The 27,867-nt window shown below is 43.8% G+C and overlaps 1 protein-coding gene across 4 annotated transcripts in view; it reads right to left on the bottom strand.

The window, feature by feature from the left end:
* The window catches only part of DCAF5 (DDB1 and CUL4 associated factor 5), a 107,852-nt gene that overhangs the window by 8,478 nt on the left and 71,507 nt on the right, over positions 1 to 27,867 (bottom strand). For all 4 annotated transcript variants that reach the window (XM_059692303.1, XM_059692294.1, XM_059692284.1 and 1 more), the window contains 2 exons: positions 25,074 to 25,140; positions 2,774 to 2,901 (listed from right to left, as the gene is read on the bottom strand). In XM_059692303.1, the coding sequence (XP_059548286.1) occupies positions 2,774 to 2,901; positions 25,074 to 25,140 (195 nt within the window). The remainder of the gene's footprint in view (positions 1 to 2,773; positions 2,902 to 25,073; positions 25,141 to 27,867) is intronic.

Genomic DNA, 27,867 nt, shown 5'->3' with positions numbered 1-27,867 from the left:
TTGTCCCTGCTTGTGTTTAACTACAAAATAGACCCCTCTTTTGCTAAATGTGAACATTCAGGGGACAGAAAACCTGTTATGGGTGAGAAAAGGCTGGCCCTGACAACAGGGATTCTTCTCCTCTGGGCTAGAAAGGCAGCAGTGAAGGACAAACAGAGAGAAGGTGGGATAAAGTGGAGAGAGAGAAAAGCAGGAATCAGGCTGGAGTAGAGCATGGTGGGATGGTGTTCTTTGAGCCACTGACCCTCTCAGAAACAGCAAATAGGAAAGTGAAATTTATTAAAACAGTCAGAAATTGATAGGCACAGGTCATTCATAGGCTCTCCTGGGTGACATTTCATGGTTAGTGTTTTCACTTGACAGATGGGAGACAGACTCAAAAAGCTGCTTGAGGGTACCAACTGACTTAAGGTTTCAAATGGCTTAATGTGCCTCCTGGTGGGACAGGATTCAGACCCTACTGGAACCTAGAAGCAGTAAGCGCTATAGTTTAGTCTGGATAACCTCACAGAGAAAACATTTTTTTCTCTTTCTCCCCTGAGAGCTTGGCTAGTTTCCAACCTATGACCTTTAGGGTAAGGATTCCAGTTGACTATATAGTAATTGAGGAGACTCAGCACAGAAGCATCCCAGATTGTATAGTCACGCAGGAAATTTTCTTCTAAAGGAGATGCCCAAGCAGAGCTCTCTGAGAAAAAGAATGACGTCAACAGACCTGGAAAGGACATGCCAACCCATTAGTCATAGGCCAAAGGAGAAAGGAAAGCAATGCAAGGGACAAGGCCAATTCAATGACTGCCCAAGTCAAGGACTACTGAGATGATCAAGTGCAGCAGGACATCAGCTTGCCCCCTTCCCACTAGCACGGTAAGTGTGGCAGTGCTCTGGGAAGAACAAAGAACAGGGCTCTATCCAAGCTTTACCATTAAGTAGGTGTGTAATTAACCTCAACCAGTTAATTTATATCATAAACATCATCATCTGTAAAAAGAAAAAATCAATAAAAATGATCTATAAATCTTGTTCTAGCCCTATGGGGAAATGCATGCAATCATGAAAGTCACAGGACCAACAAAATCTAAATACAAGAAGCTGGAATAAGGACAAATAAGCATATTGATTGAAACTCCAACATTATATCTCTGATAGCTTTCCTTGCCTCAGATATAACTTGGTTTAATTTTAGATGCCTTTTTTAAAGAGCAAAACAAAACGAAAACTACCAAATCATCACAAACCAAGTTTTACTTTCCCCCTAAAACAGCAGTTCTCAACCTGTGGGGGTCAAACGACCCTTTCATAGGGGTCACCTAAGACCATCGGAAAACACATATAATTACATATAGTTTTTGTGATTAATCACTATGCTTTAATTATGTTCAATTTGTAACAATGAAATTGGGGGTCACCACAACATGAGGAACTGTATTAAAGGGTCGCGGCATTAGAAAGGTTGAGAACCACTGAACTAAGGGGATGGTAGCTTCTTCTTTTTTTTTTTTTTTTTAATATATTTTATTGACTTTTTTTTAAAGAGAGGAAAGAAGACGGATAGAGAGTTAGAAAGATCGATGAGAGAGAAACATCGATCAGCTGCCTCCTGCACACCCCCTCCTGGGGATGTGCCTGCAACCAAGGTATATGTCCTTGGAATTGAACCTGTGACCTTTCAGTCCACAGGCTGACGCTCTATCCACTGAGCCAAACTGGTCAGGGTGGGATGGTGGCTTCTTAACCTCCAGATGGGGTTTAGAAATCAGAATTTATCAGACTCAAGATCAAAGGCCACTGGAAATGTTGGAGCATACAGATGTTTCAAAGCCTAGTGACTATTTTAAAAATGGTCTTGAGACACAGAAGAGAAGGTGATATAACGACAGAGCAGAGAGAGATCTGAAGATATTGATCCTAGTGTGATGTGGCCACAAGTGAAGGAATGTTGGTAACCTCCAGAAGCTGCAAGAGGGTGCTCCTTAGGCCTGGCTATCTCTAGAGCTTTAAGGACAGAAGGGAAGCAATTTCTGTTTCTTGAAGTTGCATAAAGTCTCTGCCAGGGTTTATCATGTGTCCAAAAGAGAGACAGTGCACATTTCGTAAATTTACCTCTTCTGACCATGAGGAAGAAACAATTCTTCTGTTTTCTATTGATGCTTTTCAAAACCCAGTTCTTTACAAAAGCCTCTAAGTGAATATCTTGTGAGTTAATATGTTAATATCTATGTATATAAAAGCCTAAGCGACCATTAGGACCCATTGACCGGTTGCTATGATGTGCACTGACCACCAGAGGGCAGACGCTCAATGCAGGAGCTGCCCCCTGGTGATCAGTGCGCTCCCACAGCCAACCTCCCACAGCCAGACAGCCTCCCGTGGTCCCTCCCCCCAGCCAGCCCCAATGGCCTCAATGGGGTCAGCCAAACAACCTCCCACAGTTCCTCCCTACAAACTGGGCAAGACACCCCGATTGCCCAATTGCTGGCCAGGCCAAGGGATCCCACCAGTGCATGAATTTGTGCACTGGGCCCCTAGTATTTGAATAAATGACAATACATTGTTCCTTATGTTAAAAAAAAAAAAAAAAAAAGTCCCTGAAAGGAGTTAAGTTTTAAATCACTCTTGTTAAAGTCAATTTTTCAATATTTTATAGTATGCCAAAATAATTGAGAATTTTAATAGACTGTTAGTATGTTTAGATATGAGGTCCTACATACATTTCTTCCAACTGTGAATTGTAATAATTTCTCTAAAACGACACAATAGGAAGGTGCCTCACCTTGATAATCTTTTCTACACCAGAAGAGCAGATCATGTAGGTGTGGGGGTTAAATCGGACCTGGTTAACAATAGACCGATGCCCTTTCAGCACCATGAAGGCTCCGTTGACCACTCTACCAATGCCACCTGGGAAGACAGAAGGAAACAAAAATCCAATGAGGAAAGTATATATGTTCCAGTAATGGCAGGCAAACAGCTCTGAATTGGAATCGAGTTTCTTTATTAACTATTCCACCAGCAGATAGCTTAATCTTACAGATAAAGTTGCTATGGGAGGAGGGAAGATGAAATATCTCTCGGCATATGTGCTCTTACCAAGAGCCTTTATTTAGCCTTTAAGCATTGCCCACGCCCACCCACTGTAATTCCATTGTCAATGAAGCTACATCCACTTAAAACATTTCATAAGTTTTTTGATACCAAGATAGCATCCCAGTGTTACCTTAGAAAAAGCCAGTCATGAGCAAAATGAGACTGAACTGCTTGGGAACAGTTGGGCAGCTGAGCCAGGGACAAGCAGAACCAGAAGCATGTAATTATTCAAATGCACAAAAACATTTCTGGTCCATTTGCCCTCAATTTCTATGATGCAGATAGTAAACAAAACAAACAAATATATAAAACCACTGGGAAATAATGGAAATATATATATATATATATATTACTAATAATAAAAGACTAATAAAAGAGAAAAATGGTAATTGGCGTACGAGCTACCCTTTTCATTGGCTAATCAGGGCTATATGCAAATTAACTGCCAACTAAGATTGGCAGTTAACTGCCAACAAGATGGCGGTTAATTTGCATATGTAGGCACAATGCAGGGAGGCGAAAGGGAAAGCAGGAAGAAGCCCCCTGCCACTGACAGTGATCGGAAACCCAGGGGGGAGCTAAGAGCTAGGGGGCAGGGCAAAGGCGGCCCTGGGGCCGCCTTTGCCCTGCCCCCCAGCCATGATCGGAGAATCAGGTGCCTTTTCCGCCCTGGCCAGTGATAGCAGGAAGTAGGGGTGGAGCCAGCGATGGGAGCTGGGCACGGTCGAAGCTGGCCGTCCCGGGAGCTAGGGGTCCCTTGCCTGGGCCTAAAGCGAAGCCCACGATCGCGGGGCTGCTGCAGCTGCGGGTCCCCGCTGCCCGGGCTGGACACCTAGGCCAGAGGCGTTAGGCCTGGGCAGGGGCGGAGCCTGCAACCGCGGGGAGCTGGGGGTCCCCTGCCCAGGCCTGACACCTCTGCCGGAGGCCTCAGGCCTGGTCAAGGGGCCGATCCGGTGATTGGTGATCGGAGGGTGATGAGGGTCAACTCCTCTGGCTGAGGCATCAGGCCTGGGCGGGGGGCTGAGCCGGGGATTGGGGGGATATGATGGTCCCCTTGCCCACGCCTGAAGCCTGGGTCAGATGCATCAGGCTTGGGCGGGGGGTGGAGCAAGCGATCAGAGGGAGATGGGGGTCCCCTGCCCAGGCATGATTCCTGGGCCAGAGGCCTCAGGCCTGGGCGGAGGTCAGAGCCAGTGATCGGGGGGAGATGGGGGTCCCCTGTCCAAGCCTGACACCTCTGGCGTAGGCGTCAGGCCTGGGCAAGGGGCCGATCCTGCGATTGGAGGGTGATGGGGGTCAACGCCTGAGGGCTCCCAGTATGTGAGAGGGGGCAGGCTGGGCTGAGGGACACTCCCGCCCACCACACGCAGTGCACGAATTTCGTGCACCGGGCCCCTAGTATGTGTGTGTGTGTGTGTGTGTGTGTGTGTGTATACTTTTTTTTTTTTTTTTACCCTGGTAGAAGGGAAGAACTAAGGATAAAGAGAGGAGATTTGGGTCACTTTCATAAGAAGCAGAGCCCAAGTTTTGAGAATCTGAATTAAAGTGCGTGGGCCTTAAAGACACCATTTATGGATTAGAATCAAGAGGCCACGATAGAAAGCTGTACTTTAAAGACCATCCCATAAACTTTTTTCTTTAATGGCTGAGAAAAGTACCAGAGGCCTGGAACTTGCACCATAAATGAATATGTCATCATTTATGAACTTGGGATAATCCCAAAGGTTCAACCTCACTGGTCAGGACATCACAGTCACACAGAACACATGCACCCAAGTTCTGAGCAAGGTTGCTTCTGAGTAACTGTCAACAACAGCTCAGTACACACAGGCCAACCTGTGACCCTAGCAAAATGGCAAATACGATGCATTCAGACACAGGCAAATGAGTGTTCACTTATCTAAGCAATAAATACCTTCTTAGTCTCTACCAGGAGCATGGCATATCCTAGACACTATACCCTAGTGATCTAGTTTTGGCTCCACATTCCACACCATCGCGCTCCCAATTCCATCTTGCTCAAATATCATTCCAAACATGTACTGTTTCGGTGTTTGGAAGGAATATAACTAAAACCATCACTTCTCTAGAAACATTCTGGCTCTGGGGAAGGGGGTCCTCTGCTTTTGGCATCCCGATACAACTCCTCTTTTGCCTCATGGAAGATATTCCTCTTTATTGCCATGTAAATATATTTTTTTTAATAACATCAATGTCTCAGACTGTACTGATCTGTCCCTTCACAGTGCCAACTTATACAGTACTAGGTGCTTCCTCTACTTGGTGGGTGACAAAAATATCCTTTGCCTAATCCCCCTGCCACATACTTGACATTACTAATATTTGAATTGTCCAGGATGGATAATACATTTAAAGCTATTCATACCTCAGCCTAACATCAAATTTGCTAATAAACCATAAAGGAAAAGAGTGACTAGACATAGAACTGTTATGATTTTATGAAGAAAAGCAGGATCAGAAAAGGTAAAGCACCGAAGTAGGATGCCACGACGGAATCCCCTAGATAGCCTCAGTGCCCTGCATTCCTAGGCTGGAGTGATGGGAGGGAAAAGTAACCTGAATCTACTCAAAATAAAAGGGATCTGTGGGAATCTAAAACAGTTGTCTCAATACAGCAATCTCACCACCACCAAGGAGTTCCTTCAAGTCTAATTTTGTTCTATATGAGGTTGATTCAACGAATAGCATTCCTGCTCACGGTCTCTTCTGAATTCTGTTTAACAACATCCTACTCCTATCTATGTACCCCCATGGGGGTGGTCACTAGCAAAGAAACTTCAGGTTAAACCTAGTACCAATCTCTTGTTTAATCCTACAAGGGATTAAAGTGCCTCCAAGAAAAGGAACTGAAGTAACTCAGAGAATTTAAGTGACTTCTTCCAAGTCATACAGCTAGTAAATGGCAGAGCCAGGATTTGAATCAGAGTCAAATTGGCTATAATGCCTAATCTACTACCTTTCCACCATATTGGTAGCCTTTGAGAAATGAAAGGATTTGAATAGGAATGAAGTAAGAAGCTCATAACTGATTTCCAAATCTTTCTAAATCTTTATCTTATAGATTGGTTTTCTTTTTCTTTTTTTCTTCTTTGAGAGAGAGGAGAAGGGAGAGGGAGAGAGAGAGAAACATGGATGTGAAAGCAAAACATCAACTGGCCGAGTTTCCTCAAAAAGTTAAAAATGGAATTCCCATTTGACCCAGTGATCCCACTTCTAGGAATATATCCCAAGAAACCAGAAACACCAATCAGAAAGGATATATGCACCCCTATGTTCATAGCAGCACAATTTACCATAGCTAAGATCTGGAAATAGCCTAAGTGCCCAACAGCAGATGAATGGATTAGAAAACTGTGGTACATCTACACAACGGAATACTATGCTGCTGTATAAAAGAAGGAATTCTTACCATTTGCAACAGCATGGATGGAACTGGAGAGCATTATGCTAAGTGAAATAAGCCAGTCAATGAAATAAAAATACCACATGATTTCACTCATTTATGGATAATTAAGACCATTATAAACTGATGAACAAAAATAGATACAGAGGCGGAGCAACATCGAACATGCCGGGAGCCGGTCCATCCTTGCTGTTTCAAGGGACCTGGCATATATGGCATACGGTTCTTAATATGTTTGCTCACCTTCTTGGCGCTGTGTTTTAACCAAAATCACCTCTCCGAGAAAGGTTGAATCCCCAGGTAGGGATTTTCCCCTGAAGTTAGGGAGGGAATAAAACCCCTCAACTAAGTGCCAGGCGGGTAATTAATCCCTTTAACTATGAACAATCATGCTTAAACTACATAATCTTTTCTCCCTGGAATGGAGATAAGAAACGCCCTAATCTTTGTAATAGAGATTGATAGGATTGAATCAACTGGTATAAATACAGTTGTAACAAGACAGAAAGACTCAGAACTCAGGAGACAGAATTCAGAAGACAGCAAGAGACAGAATTTAGAACACAGAACTCATGAGACAGAATTCAGAAGACAGAAGAACACAGAACTCAGAACACAGAACCAGACAGAGAGACAGAACTTCAGACACAGAACTTAGGACACAGGGCTTGGAAGACAGAACTCAGAACAAGACAGCAAGAGACAGAACTCAGACAGGGCTTGGAAGACAGGACCAAGAGAGACAGAGCCTAGGCACAGAACCTACACAGAACGTTCTCTAGAGACAGAAGAACTTCGCTGGAGAGAGCATGCCGGAGGATCCTGGACAGGGACTGGCCTCAGAGCCTAGAGACAGAGCCTAGCGGGAGAACATGGCAAGGGATCCTGGACTGAACCTGACTACAGAGATTGGCAGGAGAACCTGACTGGAACCTGGACACTGAACCTGACTGGAGAGCCTGGACAGAACCTGGCTGGAGAACCTAGCGAGGGAACATGGCTACAGAACCTCGCTGGAGATCTGAAGCAGAGCCTCTCTGGAGATCGAGACCAGAACTTGGCTGGAGATCCTGGCTAGGCTGCTGATCAACTGAACGCTGTCTCCGTGTCATTCCTTCTTCGCCGACTCCGTCTACACCTTTGGGGACCCCTGGACCTGCTGGGGCTGGACCCCGGCACGAACAGACTGTCAAACTACAGCAGGAAGGCCAGGGAGGGTTGGGGGGCGTGGGTAAGAGGTCAACTGAAGGACTTGTAGGCATGCATATAAGCATAACCAATGGACACAAGACACTGGGGGGTATGGGAGGCAAGGGGAAGGTCAAGGGGAGAAAAAAAAAAGGAGACATATATAATACTCTTTGTAATACTTTAAGCAATAAAACAAAACAAAACAAAACAAAACAAAACAAAACAAAACAAAACGAAACATCAATTGGCTGCCTCCTGACCAGGGATTGAACCAGCAACCTTTTGTTGCACGGGGCAATACCCAACCAACTGAGCCACACTAGCCAGGGCTGGTTTTCGTTTTAAGTCCTGAATTTAAATGGGGTATCAATGCTTGAAAATTCCAGACCACGGAAAAACCATTTCTATTACTCTTTCGTGCACTGTAACCTCATCTGGTTTCTCTTCTTGGTAGCAATTTTAATATGAAGTCTTCTCTCTTCTTTCCACCCAAACTGATACCTAGGAAGTTTGAAAAAGAGGAGGAAGCCAAGAGACCAAGAGACTGATAGTGTAAACAGCTACAGAAAGAATTATTGCTTCCATTTGTTTAAGGTAACCAAAGCTATGTACACAGAATCATAGCAATGAAAGGACTTCAGAAAGGTTCTCTATAGTTTCTTTTCTGGTTCCCAGGTTTCAAGTGATTGGCTACAGCTGCTACTATATAGTTAAATACAATGATTTTGAGAGAATAAATTTTTATCAGTTCCGGAGATTGAGTAATTCAGATAGGTAAGATTTCTTTATTCTGAAATGGCTAAAGTAAAAATACCAGCATCAGTAAGAATGCTGGGATCTCCTCTCCTCCATTACTTAGCCAGACCCTGCCCATCATTAGATGAATCAAGTTGAAAGGAGCTAGGCAGAGATTATTTCTTCCAAGAACTACATGACCTATATACTCCCCTGAGGGTTATCTCTAGACTATAGGTCAGGGGCCTGGTGAGGATCAACCTCACCCATGGTTACCAAATGAAGCCATGACCTAATCATTAATAATGGGTACCAATGAACAAAGTAGGACACACCCAGGAAAAATGGCACTCATCCTTGAGCTGTCATTTATTAGTACAGTTCTGTACAAACCGATGGTCATTTCTCTGGTGCATCAGTTTGGCCAGCTCAAGCAAACATGTTAGCACCACTTTGTAGGTCTCTTTAATAAGTCAAGGCCTAAGTTCCCTTATTTCCATCTTTCCTTTGGTTCAGTAGAGATAATAGGGACATGGGGAAGGCTATAAATCACTTGACTCTAAAACCTCAGAAAATAAAATAATTCGGCCATCTCATAAGATTCCAACATCAGTGACTCACTCACTACCTTAGGGGATTTAGGAAACACAAGGGACTCAGAGATGACCCCTTGCTTAGAACTCTGAAAAAGACCTTTCTAAAATGCCAAGGCCAAGTGTTCCCCTAGAGAAGAGAAGGCTCCAAGTGTATAGGTCCTCACTTCCCCCCACTTCTTTACCTATGCTCCTCTTTTCACAACATTCAGCCAGAGACTTGTCCCTCAGGCTCCTCAAGGGGTCAGGGACACCACTCTCATTTCTCACTAACTTGTTACTTCTCTTTTTGTCAATTTAATTTGCTTCAACAAAGTCCTCCAAGAATGACTATGCTTTCAACTCAAAAGCTAAAAGCAACCTGGTCATGTATTTTTAATGCCTTAGTCTAACAGCAACTTATCAATCATGCTACAAAGTGGTCCTCAATGACACTTGGGGCTACAGAACAGGACACTGCTCCCCATCTTCCCCAATCTAGTCCATCAGGAAATTCTGATGGTTTTACCTTCATAGTATATCTAGATTACAACCCTATTGCCTCGGTTCATGCCACTATCACCACACAACTATATAATGTGACACTCTTGCTAGTTCTCATTTCTATGGTTGGCAGCCTCGTTCAACTCAGTAACTGGAGTGATCCTGTCAAAATAAGTCGGATCACGTCATTCCTCTGCTCAGAATTCTCTAATGGCTCTCTATTTCACTCACAATAAGAACCCATGAGACACCCTGTGTCCCACTTACCTCTATGACTTCAACCCCTACATACGCTCCCCCCTCCCTCACTCTGCTTCAACAGATTGATTTCCTTGCTGTTTCTCATACACACCAGGCACATTTTAACTTTAGAACCTTTGCACTGATTTTACCTGAAATGTTCTTCCCCCAGATTTCTGCATGGCTCACTCCCTCACCACTTTGAGGATTTGCTCAAATGTGATTTTCTCCATGAGGCCTATACTAAATATCCTATCAAAAACTGCATTTCCCTGATCCCCCTCCCCCAATACCACTTCCTGTCCCCCTTATTCTACTTTTCCTTTTCCATGGTACTTCTAACTTTTTAAACATAGTATATAATTTACTGTGTCTGTTGTTCATTGTCTGCTTTCCCCTCTAGAATGTAAGCTACATGTTGGCAGGGCTCTTTTGTTCCTCTGTTGTACTCCAAGCCTATAGAATGGTGCTGATCATATAATAGGTTTTCAGTAAATATTTGATAAGTGAATGAAAGATGTGAATGTATTAGACTATGGGATATAAGCATGCAGGGAAAAATGCAGTCTCTATTAGTGGGCTCCATCATCCAACATGTGGATTGTCCAAGGGTTCCTCTTTCTCCTTGCTGCTGTCAGTTTTGAATGTTTCATTTTCTTCCTTCCTTTTTTTTTTTTAAATATTTTATTGATTTTTTACAGAGAGGAAGGGAGAGGGATAGAGAGTTAGAAACATCGATGAGAGAGAAACATCGATCAGCTGCCTCCTGCACACCACCCACTGGGGATGTGCCTGCAACCAAGGTACATGCCCTTGACTGGAATCGAACCTGGGACCCTTCAGTCCCCAGGCCGACGCTCTATCCAGTGAGCCAAACCAGCTAGGGCCTTCCTTCCTTTCTTTAAAGTATTTTAACTATGGTAAGAACGGAGAAATAAAGGGACTAAAATCCTACCTATCCTTCATGGTCCTCTGAAATGCTTATCCCATGAAAATTTTACTGATATCCACAATCTCTTCAAGCCCTCCTTAACCATCGTTTTTATGGGCCTTGGAACTCATTTTTAAATTTAAAGTACCATACATACATACCCTTTTTCATCCCCCTTAGATTGGAAGTTCTTTGAGGGCAAGAAAAGTGTTTATCTTTCAATTGCTCATAGGGCTTTGCATAATATGATGTCTTATATAAGGATACTCAATAAATAAACAAATTGAAATAAATGCCCTCATCATTTTCTCTGGAACAAGGCTTGAAGGAGAAGGCTAAAGCTATCATAGTGGAACCTCAGTTCTTGAACTTAATTTGTTCCAGAAGGCTGTTCAAGAAGTGATTTGCTAAAAAACTGAATCATTTTTCCCCCATTAGAAATAGTGTAAATGGGATTAATCCATTCTCGATCCCCAAATGTTTCTGTCTTAACCTTTTTCAATTACTCGTGATCGTTGTTTCATCAGCACTTTCACGCCCTTAGCAACATAACATCAGCACTCTTCTTTTGTTGTTGTTAATCCTTACCCAAGGATATTTTTTCCATTGATTTTTAAAGAGTGGGAGGGGGAGATATATATATAGACATCAATGTGAGAGAGACAGATTGATTGGTTGCCTCCCACATGCACCTGACCAGGGCCAGGGATCGAGCCTGCAACTGAGGTACGTGCCCTTGACTGAAATCAAATCTGGGACCTTCAGCTTGTGGGCCGACACTATAACCACTGAGCAAAGTGGCTAGGGCAACATTAGCACTCTTGTTGGCCTCTTTATGTTTTAAATTTTTCTTTTTTAAGCTCTACTGTTGTTCTCACATCTTTCCTTTTCACTTTGCTGTTATCACTAACCTTCTTAGGACCTAGAATGACTTACGGTACAATCCTATATAATAAAAGGCTAATATGCAAACAGACCAAACGGTGGAACAACCGGAACAACTGAACAACCGAACAACTGGTCTCTATGATGTGCATTGACCATCAGGGGGTGTGTGCGGAACATGGCGGGCAAAGGCCGCGGCGGGATGGTGGAGCAGGTGAGTGGGGGCACCAGTCGCCATCATTGGGATGAGCCTCTGTTACTGAAAATTCTTTGCTCCCGCGCACTGCGGTCCCACCTGGTGCTCGCACCTGTTGCTGGTGTTCGCCTTGCTTGTACCCGTTGCTGGTGCCAGAGCCGCTGCTCGTACCCACTGCCAGCGCCAGCCCTGCTTGCACCCAGTGCCGGTGCCCGGCACCAGTCCCGATTGCGCAGTGCCATCAGCGGGTACAAGCAGTGGCTGCCAGCCCTGATCACCCCTGAGGGGCTTCTCCACTTCCCCCTGCTCCTTAGGGGCAATTGGGGCAGCAACCACCACTCGCATACACTGCTGGCGCCGGCCCCAATCACTCCACACTGTCAGCAGGTGTGAGCAGGGCCGGCGCTGTCAGCACATGGGAGTGGCGGCAGCAGGAGCAGGGCTGCCAGCAGACAGGGGGCTGCCAGCAGACAGGGGACTGGGGGCCATGGCTGGAGAGGCTGGGCGGGCACACGGAGTATGGGCTAAGACCCGCCCCTGTGCCTACTGTAGCCTCGTGGCCCACAGTTCCTTTCGAGGTGCATGAATTCAGGCACTGGGCCCCTAGTTTAATAATAATAAGCAGCAACAAAAGCACAAAAAAATAGCCACAGCACAATTTCATGAGATGTTAACAATGCAAGGTTTAGTGGTAAAGTAGTCATACTTATACAGTCTCTCCTTTGTTTGACAAGTAACTGATCATATCAGCATGGAAGTGTTGTTGGGCAGAGAACCAAAGTGTTGTTCAACAACCGAGACATTCTTTCATGAACAACTTGGTGGTTGAGAACTGAATTGTTTGAGATGGGAGATATTCAAGAACCAAAGTTTGGTTTGATAAGTACCTGTTGAGGCAATCTATTTCATTCTTGACTCCACTGGTAGAATTAAGAATTTATAGTTATAGCTCTGGCCAGTGTGGCTCAGTTGGATGAGTTTCGTCCCATGCACTGAAAGGTCTCTGGTTTTATTCCTGATCTGAGCATGTACCCAGATTTCGGGTTCAATCCCCGGTTGGGGTGCATACAGGGAGGCATCCAATCGATGTTTCTCTCTCACACTGATGTTTTTCTCTCTCTTTCAAATTAATTAAAACTTTTTTTTAAAGGAAAGAATATACAGCTGTAAGAGTAAAGGGACTACTTCTTTTCTTTGCTATCTCTCAAAGAATTTTCTAAACATCCTTTTAGCAATTCCAAAAGGCCTGAGTGAACAATCCTAAGGTCTCCAAGTTTCAAACCATAAAGAGAAGTACAATCAGGGTACTGACAAGACAGAAAGAGTAGTGGCTATCTCCTGGGGATCATGAGCCACTTAAGAGTTAAGAAAAGCCAGATGGGGACAGGCAGTGCTGTCAGTAAAGCTCAAGGCGCCCATAGACAGCAATGCTTAATTGCATAAAGTTAATTAGGCTAAGTTCTTCTTTCATCATCTGTATTTCATATGTGTTTGCAACCAACTACTTGTACCAATTAAAACCAGTTGTTCTTCTAATTACATGGGGAAAATGCAGGTGCCCAGGCCTAACTCATTGAGTCAAGGCATGTGCAGAAAAAGGAGGAGACAGAGCATGTACACATAGGCAGGCTTCTGAAAATGCATTTCCAGCTATTTCCAGCCTACTTCATCAGCCTACTGGCAGTGGGGGTAACTGCAGTGACTTGGCAATGAAACTGCATGTTTACCCCCTCCATTCAGGGAAAAACTTGTCATACAACTTTTCCCCTCTTAAACTACATAGTCAAAAGCAACCTTCATGCAAAAACAATGTAACTGACCATTCAGGAGGGCACCAGAGGACAATGTCTTGGTCTCTAAGTAGTTTTTCAGAAGAAAGTTAAAAGGGAGAAAGTTTTTTAAATGAGAAATAACAATCATTTCTTATTAATTATTAAGGGGGGGAGGAGGTGGAGGAGAGTATGGTGGGATAAATGATGATGAAAAAAATTATTAAAAAAAGAAAAAGAGCCCTGGCCAGTGTGGCTTAGTGGAGTATCACTCCATACACCAAAAAGTGGCGGGTTGGATACCAGATTGGGCTCTCTCTCTTTATCCCTAAGAAGGTAGATATTACTATTGTTATTGTTAACATTTTTATTTTACAGATGAAGAAACAGAATTTTGGCCATGGCCAGTGGGGCTCAGTTGGCTGAATATCATTCAATGCACTGAATGACTGCCGATTCAATTCCTGGTCAGGGCACATGCCTAGGTTGCTGGCTCCATCCCTGGTTGGGAGGCAGCCAATCGATGTTTCTCTCACATCAATGTTCCCCACTCTCTTCCCCTTTCTCTCTCTCTCTCTCTCTCTCTCTCTCTCTTCCTCTCTCTAAAAAAACAACAACACAAAAACACACACACAACAGAAAAACAAAAAACATATTTAAAAAACAAACAAACAGAAGCTTGGCAAGATTAAATAATTTTCCTAAAACTTCCAACTAGAAGATGAATGGATTAGGAATTTAAACCCAGGCCTACCAACTCAATTACATTCTGCTTCTTCCCATAAACAGTAAGGTCTTAGTGTAGAGGCATGTCTCAGGGGAAGCAACACTATCTGTGAAAACCCTACGCCCTTTCCAACAAGAATTAGGGGAATGGGAAGGAGAAGACAATATGAGTATTTTCTAGAGACATCCAACTCCACCACACGTTACCAAATCCATTAGGTCCATACTTAAGTTACCAGGGAGAAAATGCTTTGGAAATTATGGATCTACTAGGGGCCCAGTGCACGAATTTGTGCACCTTAAAAGGAACTGTGGGCCGCAAGGCTGCGGTGGGCACAGGGACAGGTCTTAGCCCATCCTCCAGGCCCCTGCCGGGCCCCTCCACCACAGCCCCAATCCCGTCTGCCAGCAGCCCCACTCCTGCCGCTGCTGCTCTCACACGCTGACAGCACAGAGTGATTGGGGCTGGCGCCATCAGTGGGTGAGCGGCAGCTGCTGCCCAGATTGCCTCTCAGGACCAGGGGGAGGTGGAGAAGTCCTCAGGGGTGATCGGGGCCGGCAGCTGCTGCTCACACCTGCTGATGGTGCTGAGTGATCAGGGCTGGCGCCAGGCGCTGGCAGCGGGTGCAGCAGCGGCTCCGGTGACGGCAGTGGTTGTGAGCAGAGCCAGTGCCGGCAGCAGGTGCAAGCACTGGGTGAGACCGTGGTGTGCAGGTTATTTTCAGTAACCACCAGAGGCTCTCCCTGATGACAGTGACTGGCGTCCCGCCTTGGTCTGGTGCCCCAACTCACCTGCTCTACCATCCCACCACGGCTGACGCCCACCATGTTCTGCGCTCTGCCACCTGCTGCCAACTCCTGATATGTTCTGCATGCGCCCCTCCCCCGCCCTCGGTGGTCAGTGCACGTCATAGTGACAGGTTGTCCCATTGTTCTACCATTCGGTCTATTTGCATATTAGGGTTTTATATATATATTTAGATGGGCACTGGTCTTATTTTACATAGAATAATAATGTCTTACATTTGAAAGCACACAATTTTCAGAAAGCTTCTAAGACTATTAAATCATCTCATGAGCCCGGCCAGCATGGATCAGTGGTTGAGCATTGACCTATGAACCAGGAGGTCATGGCTTGATTCCTAGTTGGGGCACATGCCCAGGTTGCGGGCTTGATCCCCAGTATGAGGCGTGCAGGAGGCAGCCGATCAAGGAATTCTCTCATCATTGATGTTTCTATCTCTCTCTCCCTCTCCCTTCCTCTCTGAAATCAATAAAAATATATTAAAATGAATGAATAAACAAATAAATAAATATTTTTAAAAATCATCTCATGATTTGGGGCAGTAGGTGCAGAGGCAATTTTATAGAAGAAACTGAGGTTCAGACAATCCTATCTAATAAAAGACAAAAAGGGTAATTAACCGTACCTCCACTACGCTTCCCATTGGCTAATCAGGGCAATATGCAAATTAACTGCCAACAAAGATGGCGGCTGGTAGCCACACAGCTGAAGCGAACATGAGGCTTGCTTGCTCCAGTGATGGAGGAAGCCAAGGTTCCCCACCTGCCGCGGCCGGTTCTGAGCTCCAGAAGCAACAATGTTTCAATTATAGAAGCTAAACAAACCCCAGATACCTGCTTTCAGCTGGCTGCGGCCTCAGAGCTGGGAGCGCCAGTAACGGCAACACTGTTTCAATTATAGAAGGTAAATAAATCCCAGAATAAAAAAAAAAAGGAGAGGCTGGGAGCTTCAGTTGCACGCCAGCCTGAAAACGGCCCTCAGCCCTTCACCCAGACTGGCCAGGCACCCCAGTGGGGACCCCCACCCTAAAGAGGGTGTGGCCAGCCTGAAAACAGCCATCATCCCCTCATCCAGGCTGGCCAGGAACCCCAGTGGGGACCCCCACCCTGAAGGGGGTGTGACCAGCTGCCAACAGCCATCAGCCCCTCACTCAGGCTGGCCGGTCACCCAAGCGGGACCCCCACCGTGATCTGGGACACCCTTCAAGGCAAACCAGCCAGCCCCTACCTGTGCACCAGGCCTCTAGTAAAAGGGTAATATGCAAACTGACCCTAACAGCAGAATGACTTGGAATGACTGGTCACTATGACACACACTGACCACCAGGGGGCAGACGCTCAATGCAGGAGCTACCCTCTGGTCATCAGTGAGCTCCCACATGGAGGAGCTCTGCTCAGCCACAAGCCAGGCTGATGGCTGCCAGTACAGCGGTGGGGGTGGGAGCTTCTCCTGCCTCCTCAGCAGCTCTAAGGATGTCTGACTGCAGCTTAGGTCTGCTCCCCGCTGGCATGTGGACATCCCCCAAGGGCTGCCGGGCTGCCAGAGGGATGTCTGATTGCCATCTTAGGCCCAATTCCCCGGGAAGCAGGCCCAAGCCAGCATGTGGTCATCCCCTGAGGGGTCCCAGACTGCGAGAGGGCATAGGCCGGGCTGAGGGACACCCCCCCCAGTGCACAAATTTTTGTGCACCAGGCCTCTAGTTGTTACATAATTTGTCTCGAATGGATCACTGGACCAGCTACGCAGAGGCAGCACTGGACTCGAAACCAGGTATGGTTTTAAGCCCAATGCTCCTTCCAATACACCACAGAGACTATACTTAACCACAGGTCTATTTATTTTCTTTTCAGAATGACCAAAGGAAAACAGATGCTCTTCCTATGTGCTGCAGAGGTGTAAAACATATTCTGATGGGCTTTTTTGCCACAGTAAAATTCCCAGTTCTAGTCCTCCTCTAATTTTTAAAGAGGTTTTTAGAAATGAGTTATGTGACATTAACTAAAATATCAAGCCTAATCTTGCCAGTAACAAGTTTTACAATGGGGTTATATCTTACATTTCAAAATGATTTTCTCAGCCCACTAGGAAGCCTGATGAGAACTACTTAGCCAATTCGTTGTCAGTGTTGTTTATATAATGAATAAATTTCATCTCTCTGGAGTTTGTGTAGCAAAAAAATTTCCCCAGTGATTGTCAGTCTTTCTGAACAGAAGAGTGAAAAAGAAAAAGATGCCCTTGCTTTTGGCTCACACTCAGGACTTCTCTCTATTTAGCTCTCCCAGCATTTGGCATACACTGTGAAGCACACAGCAGGCATTCAATAAATGCTGATTGCTTGTCATCTGATTATGCCATACGGCATATAACAGCAAACCAACTTCCCTGTAACAGACTGCTTTAGTATCTTATGTTCACCTGGCATGCATAGAGAGCGAGTCCAGCCTCATTCCATATTTGTTTAAATCAAAGAGGCAGTAGATTAGATTAGAAATCTCCTGACAGACTTTTCGTCCTTTAAGCATTCTAAGCTAGAATCCAAGAACCACATCTAGCCCTTATATGTTATGTTTAGTTTGCTGAATTTTGCCAAATATTTTTTGAACTATGAATTACCAATGTTTAAAAAATAGAGAGATTATATAGAAAAATAAGAGATGCTAAGTATCCCTGAAGCCAGGTTGAACGGTAGGGCTGTAAACAATATGAAGTGAAAACCTATATAAAGAGCAATTTCACCATCATACCCTTCCCTAGTATGCATGGTCAGGAAACTACCCCTTCCCCACACAAAAGCAGAGGCCTGGGGGTTGCCAACTGAAAGAGATTTTGGACTTGGAATAGACACAAATGGGGGAATGGGGATTAAACAAAAATCTATGTATAGATCTGAGAACCATAGTTCTATTCCCCTATTTGGCTCTTGGTACCATAGTTCAACTGCTAGGTAAATATCCTGATAGAAAATCGAAGATTCCTACTTGAGGAAACTGGCTAATTTCAGTAGTAGAAAGCCAATGGACAATGGCCAAAATTTAAAACTTAAAATATTATGTTTATTATAAGAAAAAGAAACTTGCATTTAAAAGAAAAGCTTTTTAATATTATTTGATTTAAAATGTATGTACCTGTATTACTTTGATAATAAAAGTACTTAACTCTAAAAATAGTAAAAAGTAAAATAAAAATGAAAAAAGAACAAGGAAGAATAGAAAAAAAAACTTTTTTTAAAATGTGGGTTAGAATAGTAGCAGGAAGACTGAATCCCCAAATGAGCCCAGGTTTTCTAAAAATAATCCAAAAAAGTACTTTAGTTACTTACAAAGCAAGATGATGAACAAAGAGACAGCCTCACTGTGACAGACTGACGATGCAATGCTGAAGGGTAATACAGACAAAACAAACACCTCAACTACCAGTTAGTGAATCTAACATGAGAAATAATTATAAGGTCCTGTCCAATGAAACCCAAGCACCAAATAAAGGATGTGATCCAGGACCAACCACACAGCCCCATGTGGAAACTATGGGGTTTCTAGCCAACTCTACGTATGAGTGGATCATGGGTCTGTGAACTCCAAAAACAGCTTTTTGTGATCCTGTATACTTTCTGAAACACCATGTAGCAAGGAGCCAAAGCTTTTCTCTGTTCTAGTCAGACTACATCTGTTGCACTTATTCATTATTCAGTTAATCCTTAAACAGAGGTAAAACAAATCTAGAGGAAAGAAATCAGTACATTCAAGAAATCGGTATCATTTCCTTGAGGTGCTGCTAAATAAACTTGGGGGTGCTATCTCTGGAGGAAATAGAGAAGGGGACATGACAGCCACCTTCAAATGAGTAAAAGGCTCTGAAAAGGAAGGATGATAATAAGGCCGTTCTCAGTAAGCCACATTCAAAAGATTACAGAGGGATGCAGAGTAAGGATTCCAGAAAACTTTCTCATCAATGAAGTTACCTTGGGGCAACAAGCACCCTTCCATGGTGGGCATCTTAGCAGAGGGTTTAAATTATGCCTAAATAAAAGTGTACTTTAATATATACTCTGTATATGTAACTTATAACTCAAAAAAATGATTGTGGGGGTGGGTATGTGAACAGAAAATTTTGTAGATCCCTGATCTGGGCCAAGTATCCATGCAATACTTGAATACCTTTCATGTTTTTATTTTTATTAAGAAAATTTTATTCCTATAGTGATTTATTCTTTGACCACGGCTATTTACTTATTTTTTTCTTTTTTCTTTTTAAATATATTTTATTGATTTTTTTACAGAGAGGAAGGGAGAGGGATAGAGAGTTAGAAACATCAATGAGAGAGAAACATCAACCAGCTGCCTCCTGCACACCTCCTACTGGGGATGTGCCCGCAACCCAGGTACATGCCCTTGACCGGAATTGAACCTGGGACCTTCCAGTCCACAGGCCGACGCTCTATCCACTGAGCCAAACCGGTTTGGCTACTTATTTTTTTCAATGAGGAATTTTTAAGAAGATATGGAAACAAATATAAAAAGTATAGCTTAATGAAGTTCATAATACCCTTATAGCCAACACCCAGGTCAAGAAATGGAATTTTTCTGGCTATTCATTCCGAGGCCCCTACATGCCTCATTGCAATTACAACCCCTTCATTTCCCCAGCCTATCTAAGCTAATCTAATAAAAGAGAAACATGCAAATTGACCGTAGCTTTGCTACCCCCAAACCATGCCTACCAGCCAATCAGAGCGACTATAAGCAAATTAACCCAACCAAGATGGCGGCCGGCAGCCACGGAGCTGGAGCAAGCAGGAGGCTTGATTGCCCCGGTGATGGAGGAAGCCAAGCTTCCTGCCTGCCCTGGCCGGCTGTGGCCTCCGCTCAAGGCAACGAAGTTTCAATTATAGAAGATAAATAAATCCCAGGTACCTGCTTCCAGCCAGCCTCCACTGGGAGCTTGGGTGGCTGGGGGCCGTGGAGAGCCTGCAAACAGCCATCAGCCCCTCACCCAGACTGGCCACACCCTCATGGGGCGAGGGTCCCCGCTGGGGGAATTGGCAGCCTGTAAACAGCCATCAGCCTCTCACCCAGATTGGCCAGGCACCCCAGCAGGACCCCCCACCCTGAAGGGGGTGTGGCCAGCCTGAAAACAGCCCTCAGCCCTCACCCAGGCTGGCCAGGCACCCCAGTGGGGACCCCCAACCTGAAGGGGCTGTGGCCAGCCTGCAAACAGCACTGAGCTCCTCACCCAGGCTGGCCACACCCTTAAGGGGTGAGGGTCCCTGCTGAGAGGCTTGACCAGCCTGCAAACAGCCCTCAGTCATTCACCCAGGCTGGCCAGGCACACCAGCAGGACCCCCCCCCCCCCTCCCTGAAGGGGGCGTGGCCAACCTGAAAATGGCCCTCAGCCCCTCACCCAGGCTGGCCAGGCACTCCAGCGGGGACCCCCACCCTGACGGGGGTGTGGCCAGTCTGAAAACGGCCCTCAGCCCCTCACCCAGGCTGGCCAGGTACCCCAGCAGGACCCCCACCCTGATCCCGGACACCCTTCAGGGCAAACCAGCCAGCCCCCACCCATGCACCAGGCATATAATAAAAGGGTAATATGCAAATTGACCCTAACAGCAGAATGACTTGGAATGACTGGTCACTATGACACACACTGACCACCAGGGGGCAGACGCTCACTGCAGGAGCTGCCCCCTGGTGGTCAGTGCACTCCCACAGGGGGAGCTCTGCTCAGCCACCAGCCAGGCTGACGGCTGCCAGCACAGTGGTGGTGGCGGGAGCCTCTCCCGCCTCCTCATCAGCGCTAAGGATGTCCGACTGCAGCTTAGGTCTGCTCTCCGCTGGCAAGTGGACATCCCCCGAGGACTCCTGGGCTGCCAGAGGGATGTCTGACTGCCAGCTTAGGCCCATCCCCCAGGAAGTGGGCCTAAGCCAGCAGGTGGACATCCCCTGAGGGGTCCCAGACTGCGAGAGGGCACAGGCCGAGCTGATGGACACCCCCACGTGCACAAATTTTTGTGCACCGGGCCTCTAGTCCTATATAATAAAGAGGTAATATGCAAATTGACCATCACCCCAACACACAAGATGACCGCCCCCATGTGGCCACAAGATGGCCACCACAAGATGGCCGGCAGGGGAGGGCAGTTGGGGGGACCAGGCTGGCAAGGGAGGGAATTTAGGATTGACCGGGCCTGCAAGGGGGGGGGGCAGTTGGGGGCAACCAGGCCAGCAGGGGAGGGCAGTTCGGGGGGACCAGGCCTGCAGGGCAGTTGGGGGGACTAGGCCTGCAGGGAAGGGCAGTTAGGGGCGACCAGGCTGGCAAGGGAGGGAAGTTAGGGGTGACCGGGCCTGCAAGGGGGTCCAGTTAGGGGCAACCAGGCCAGCAGGGGAGGGCAGTTAGGGGTGACCAGGCCGGCAGCGGAGGGCAGTTAGGGGCAATCGGGCTGGCAGGGGAGGGCAGTTGGGGGGAGACCAGGCCAGCAGGAGAGGGCAGTTAGGGGTGACCAGACTGGCAAGGGAGGGCAGTTAAGGGTGACCAGGCTAGCAGGGGAGGGCAGTTGGGGGTGACCGGGCCTGCAGGGTAGGACAGTTATGGGCAACCAGGCCAGCAGGGGAGGGCAGTTAGGGGCCATTGGGCCGGCAGGGGAACAGTTAGGCATCAATCAGGCTGGCAGGGGAGTGGTTAGGGGGTGATCAGGCTGGCAGGCAGAAGCGGTTAAGGGCAATCAGGCAGGCAGACAGGCGAGCGGTTGGGAGCCAGCAGTCCTGGATTGTGAGAGGATCCCAGATTGGAGAGGGTGCAGGCTGGGCTGAGGGACACTCCCCCCTCCGCCCCACCCCTCGTGCACAAATTTCGTGCACCAGGCCTCTAGTTAAGTAATAATGGATAATAATGTAACCATTATCCTGACTTCTATATTAATCACTTCTCTGCATTTAAAAATAATTTTATTTACCCAGGTGTGCATTCCTAAATACTTTAATTTTGCCTGTGGTTTTTTTGTCTCTTATGTTTCTTAACAATAGGTTTCTTCCTATCCATCCTTCTTTTCCCATTCGAATGTATTTGTTGAAGAACATGGGTCTGAGAATTTCTGACAGTTTGGATTTTGTGGGTTGCATCCTCACAATACAGTACAATATACTCCTCTGACCTCTATTATATTTCCTGCAAATCGAAAGGTGGATCCTGAGGTCTGTTCAGATTTGGGTGGTTTAATTTTGAAAGACCATGGGTAGTATTGTTCTTTCATCCAGAGGCTCATGTCTAATTGCCTTTCCTTTTGTAATGTTAAGTTGTTGTTAATGTTCGGTATTTAGATGTATTAATTCATTAAGGGCTGCTAAGTCATTATATTAAAATTCTATAATTTTTTAAAATGTCTGTTTTACCGACATTTTTGAATGATTATTTTCCCTAGATATAGAATTCAGGTCAGCTGGCTTTCATTCTTTAAGCACTTTATTACTGAGTTTCTTGAATCTAAGAATTGGTATATTTCATTTGTTTTGAAAAATTCTTTTAGCTATTATATCTTCATACATTGTTTCTGCTCATTTTTTTATCCTTCTGGAACATCAACTTCATATATATCAGATCATCTGTGTTCCACTTGTTTCTAATGCTCTCTGTTCTGCTCTTTCCATTCTCTTTTCTCATTGTCCTATAGTTTGGTTATCTTTTTTTGGGGGGTGGGAGCAGTTATCTTTTATTGATCTGTCCTCTATTCACCAAACCTGTCCTCTGGAGGTTAAACCCATCCAATAAATTCTTAATTTTAGACATTTCAGTTTTAGAATATCTGTAAGATTATTTTCCTAAATAGATTCCAATTTTGTTGAAATTCTCCATTTTTCTCATCCATTTTGTCCATGTTTTCTCCTATTTTCTTTATCATGCCTATAATATAAAGTCACTGTCAGTTAATTTAAATATCTGCATAAAATTGTGGGTTGGCTTATATTTTTTTCCTCTCTTGATTAGTAGCTACATTTTCTTGCCTCATAATTTTCTAATGTTTACTGAACATTGAGTATAAAAGAACCATAAGACTGTTATGGTGCCCTGGCCAGTGTGGCTCAGTTGGTTGGAGTATCATCCTACCTGTGCATCAGAAGGTCGCCGGTACGTGGAATCTGAAGTCTAACACGTTCTTTTTTAAATAAAAATATTACATCATTCCTTTTTCTTCCTTTAAATAATATTTACACTTTATCCCCTAAAATTTCAACCTAATTTATTTTTATGAAAACTCTATCATAGTTTTACCAACAAAAATACAAATTAAAATATTTCTTTATTTACTGTGACTATAAGGTTCTAAGTGTTAAAATTTTTGTCTTGGATTTGAGTTACCATTACAATTATTACTGGAACACAAGTGATCAAAACAAATATGCTTTTAAAGGATTCCTTTAAACCAGCTGTGCCTATACAATCCTTGGAAAGTCCAGGTACCCATTTTTCCAGTTTTAATATTAGAATCCTAAATCCGCTATCAGGTTTCCACCAACCCAGAGATTACATAATCATCTACTCACAAAGTTAGCCCAACAGTGGGCCATATCCTAAGTCAGAAGAGAAATCAACAGGGAGAGGAAAATATTGCAATACTAGAAGCCCAGCACGTGAAATAGCGCAACCCGCCTACCTGCGCTGGTCTTTGGTCATTACGGCGTTAGGGCCACAGGCCTTTTATAATATAGACTATTGCTAATTCTTTTCCCTTTCTCTGTTTATACAAACATGAAAAAGATTCCAGAGAACATCCTGGGGAAAGAGGATTATCCACTTTCTATTTTGACATATTGACTTAATAATTAAAAGTTTTCAAGATCTAATAAAAGATACAATTAAGACCAAAGCGTATTCATCAGCTAATCAATTTAGAACATATGGGGCCAGGAACACTGTTTTTGGTTCAGATAGATGCTGCTGTCCCTTCTGGTTCTGTTTCAAAGGTAAGCTGCTTTACTCATGCTTTCCAAATTCCAGAAGGGGAAATAGGCCTTTTGCAATATGTTTAGTAACTAGACCACAGCAACAAGAGTTATACCAAAGGTGGTCCTCAACAAGTTTTGAAAGGCAAATGTTTGTTAATTCAGCAACAGGCAAGCCAATAACTTCCCTAAATTAAGCACTAGATACACTGTGCAATATACACTGGGCATAGTCCTCTATAATTTTCCTAGTGGCCATTTTCCAGTTTGATGCCATGTATAACCCAGAATGGATGGCTACATTAAGCTGTCCTGAGAATAAAAAAATATATAAACTTTCTACCAGTAGGAAAAACCAGTGTAACAGGTAACTGCGCATGTAAGGTCACTATTATCAAGAATGAAGAATGATTCATGCTATTTGAAACCTCATCTGGCCTAGATCCCAATTTATGGAAAGCTGCAGTTTGTTGTTTTTTCAGAATACATCTAGAACAAATGCAGAAATATTCCTCCTAATTTCTTTGATGTCTGGCATCAGCCAAACGCCAGGGAATGTACTTGTCAGTCAACAAAGAAAATTTCACTTTAGTTAACATCACCAGGGAAGCCAAAGGAAAAAAAGAGGCCTTAACAACTATTTGTAGAGTAATAAGCACAAACATGCAGATGGATAATAAAGGAAAAGCATGTAAAAACAAGGTAAAAATATTCTATCATGCTTTGTGAAATAGGAGAGAGACAAGGACATAAAGGAGGTCTATGAAGTCTAAAGAAAAGTTCTTAGGAGGAAAAAGATTTGAGCATCATTATATCAGATATGTATGAAGGTTATAGTTAAATCTGGCTTCTAATTTTTATTTTATAATTTCCTTTGGTCACTTTTCTGATAAACTTTTATTATGTTAAAAGAGAAATACCAAAAAAAAAAAAAAAGAGAGAGAGAGAGAGAGAAAGAGAGAGAGAGAGAGAAATACCTTCCTCTATAGCTACAGATCTGTCCTTTCAGGGCACAGCATGCCAAAAGTCAGTAGAACCAACACCAGCAGCAGGTTTATACTAGGGACATACTCACCTGCTTCTGGATCTGCAGGAATTCTCCACATGTACAGGTTGAAGTCATCAGAGCCTGAAAGGATATACTGTTGAAACAAAAAAAGTATTTATATATATCAATTGACTGATAATCTATAATAATAAAAGTGTAATATGATAATTAGACCAGACGTCCTTCTGGATGAAGTGGTGGTGGGTGGGGGCCAAGGCAGAGGCCCGCAGCTGCTGTAGCGGGCGGGGGCCGTGGTGGTGGGGGCCAAATCCCTTGCACGAATTTCATGCATCAGGCCTCTAGTATATATCTATATTTATCTTCCTAAATACAGAAAGATTCCTTGAAAATAAACAAAACAAATGAAGATATATTCAAAAGATGTCACACAGCAAACACCCTCTTAAAAGTATTTGCAAATCAAAAGGCTCTTTGGCTAAAACTCAGCAACAACCAACCAACCTGATTCAAAATGGGCAATGGTCTTGACCAGACATTTCTCCAATGAAAAATATACAAATGGACAATAAACACATGATCATTAATCATTAGGGAAATAAATATCAATACCACAATGAGATACCGCTTCACACACATTAGGATGGCTATTACCAAAAAATAAACAACAGAAAACAAATGTTGGCGAGGATGTAGAGAAATTGGAACCCTTGTGCACTGCTGGTGGAAACATATAATGGTGCACCTACTGTGGGACATAGTATGGCAGTTCCTCAAAAAGTTAAACATATAACTATCATATGACCCAGCAATTTCACTCCTAGGTGTGTGTGTGTGTGTGTGTGTGTGTGTGTGTGTGTGTGTGTGTGTGTAAATGAAAGCAGAGACTTGAGATATCTGTACACCAATGTTCACAGAAGAATGCTTACAATAGCCAAAAAGCGGAAACAACCCAAATGTCCATCAACGGATGAATGGATAGATAAAAATGTGATATATACATACAATGGTATATTATTCAACCTCAAAAAAGGAGAGAAATTCTGACACATACTACAACATGGATGAATCTTGAAGACATGCTAAAGAAGCCACACAGAAGAGCAAATATTGTATGATTCAACTTATACGAGGTACCTAGTTAAATTCAGAGACAGAAAGAATGGCAGTTGCCAGGGAGGAATGGGAAGCTATGTTTAATGGGTATGGACTTTAAGTTTGGAAAGAAGAAAAAATACTGAGATGGATAGTGTACAGTTCTGTGGCATTAAGTGCATTTACATGTGCACTTAATGCCACAGAACTGTACACTTAAAATGGTTATAATGGTTAAGTCTTATGTTATGTATATTTTACCACAATTTTAAAAATGTTTAAATGCAGAAAAAAAATTAGAAGCTTTTATGCAAGGCCAAGCATCCTGAACTTCCCTGTTGTCAGCTGACATCTTTCAGCAGGAAGTCATTGCCAACCCAGCCACAGGTTAGTGCCAGGGGCATACGCAATCCCCTTTTATGTGACAGCTTCAAACAGTTTAATCTCAAAAATGGTGGGCCCACTGTGGAATAATATACACTTGCTAGATGTATTCTAATTAGGACTCAGAAAAGCACTAACAGCAACCAATGAGCAATTCTGGGAGCTTATTTATTTTCAAAGATTAACAAAAGAGTTCTACTTTAAGTTGAGGTCAGCATTACTAACTGCCTCTTGGCCTCATCTCCTTATTTCCCTAGGGAGAAAAAGGCCTATAGTTTTATAAAGAAAACTTCTTAAAAATAACACTGAACAATTAAAAAAAGTCTAAATCCAATATATATACAACTTCATGCCTAATGCAAATACTTTACTCAACACTTGAAAAATCAATTTACCAGTTTTCAAAATATTTGTAGGAACATGAGGAAGGAGACAAAGAAAGGCATGTTTAAAGATGACGAAAATGCTATCCACAGAGCACAGAGCACAGAGCACAGTGGGAAAAGAAATGGGTTCAGTTTCCTTGTATGGTCACTTTGTTCTATGGTCTGAATGTATCCCCCTCCAAATTCACATGATGAAATCTTAATACACAATATAATGGTATCAGATGAGACCTTTGAGATGTGATTAGGTCATGATTAGCGCTCTTATAAAGGAGACCCAACATAGCTTCCTAGCCCCTTCTACCATGTGAGGATTCTGGGAGAAGTCAGCAGTCTGCAACCTGGGAGAGGACCTTCACCAGAACCCAACAAAGCTGGCATTCTGATCCTGGACTTTCAGCCTCCAGAACTGTGATAAAGAAATTACTATTGTTTATAATCCACCCAGTCTGTGGTATTTTGTTATAGTAGCCAGAACAGACTAAAATCTCTGAGGCTCAATTTAATTTTAAGATTCTATGATTACTCTGTGAAAGAATGATAGAAGACAGATCAGAGCTGAAAGTCCCTAAGCTGCCAGTCCATGGTTACTTGACAAATCACTACATAAATATGCTCAAGGCAAGAACACTCAAAGACCAACCCTGTTAAACAATTAAAAAGTTTCCATGGGGGGGATGAGGACACATTTGTAATACCTTAACCAATAAAGAAATTTTTTAAAAAAAGTTTCCTTAACAACAAAAAAACAAACCACTTGATTTTAAAAATGGGCAAAGGACTTGAATAGACATTTAAAAAGAAATATATAATGGCCATTTACAAATGGCCAATAAGCACATGAAAAGATGCTCAACATCACCAATCATTAGGGAAATGCATATTAAAACCACAATGAGGTACCAACTCATACTCATTAGGATGACTACTATCAAAAACAAATACACAAACAAAACAAAACAGTTACTCAAATAATTAAAAATGAAATTACCATCGAT

This window comes from Myotis daubentonii, chromosome 1, assembly GCF_963259705.1.
Source record: "Myotis daubentonii chromosome 1, mMyoDau2.1, whole genome shotgun sequence".
NCBI classification, from domain to species: domain Eukaryota; kingdom Metazoa; phylum Chordata; class Mammalia; order Chiroptera; family Vespertilionidae; genus Myotis; species Myotis daubentonii.
This window is presented reverse-complemented; position numbering and strand designations above follow the sequence as displayed.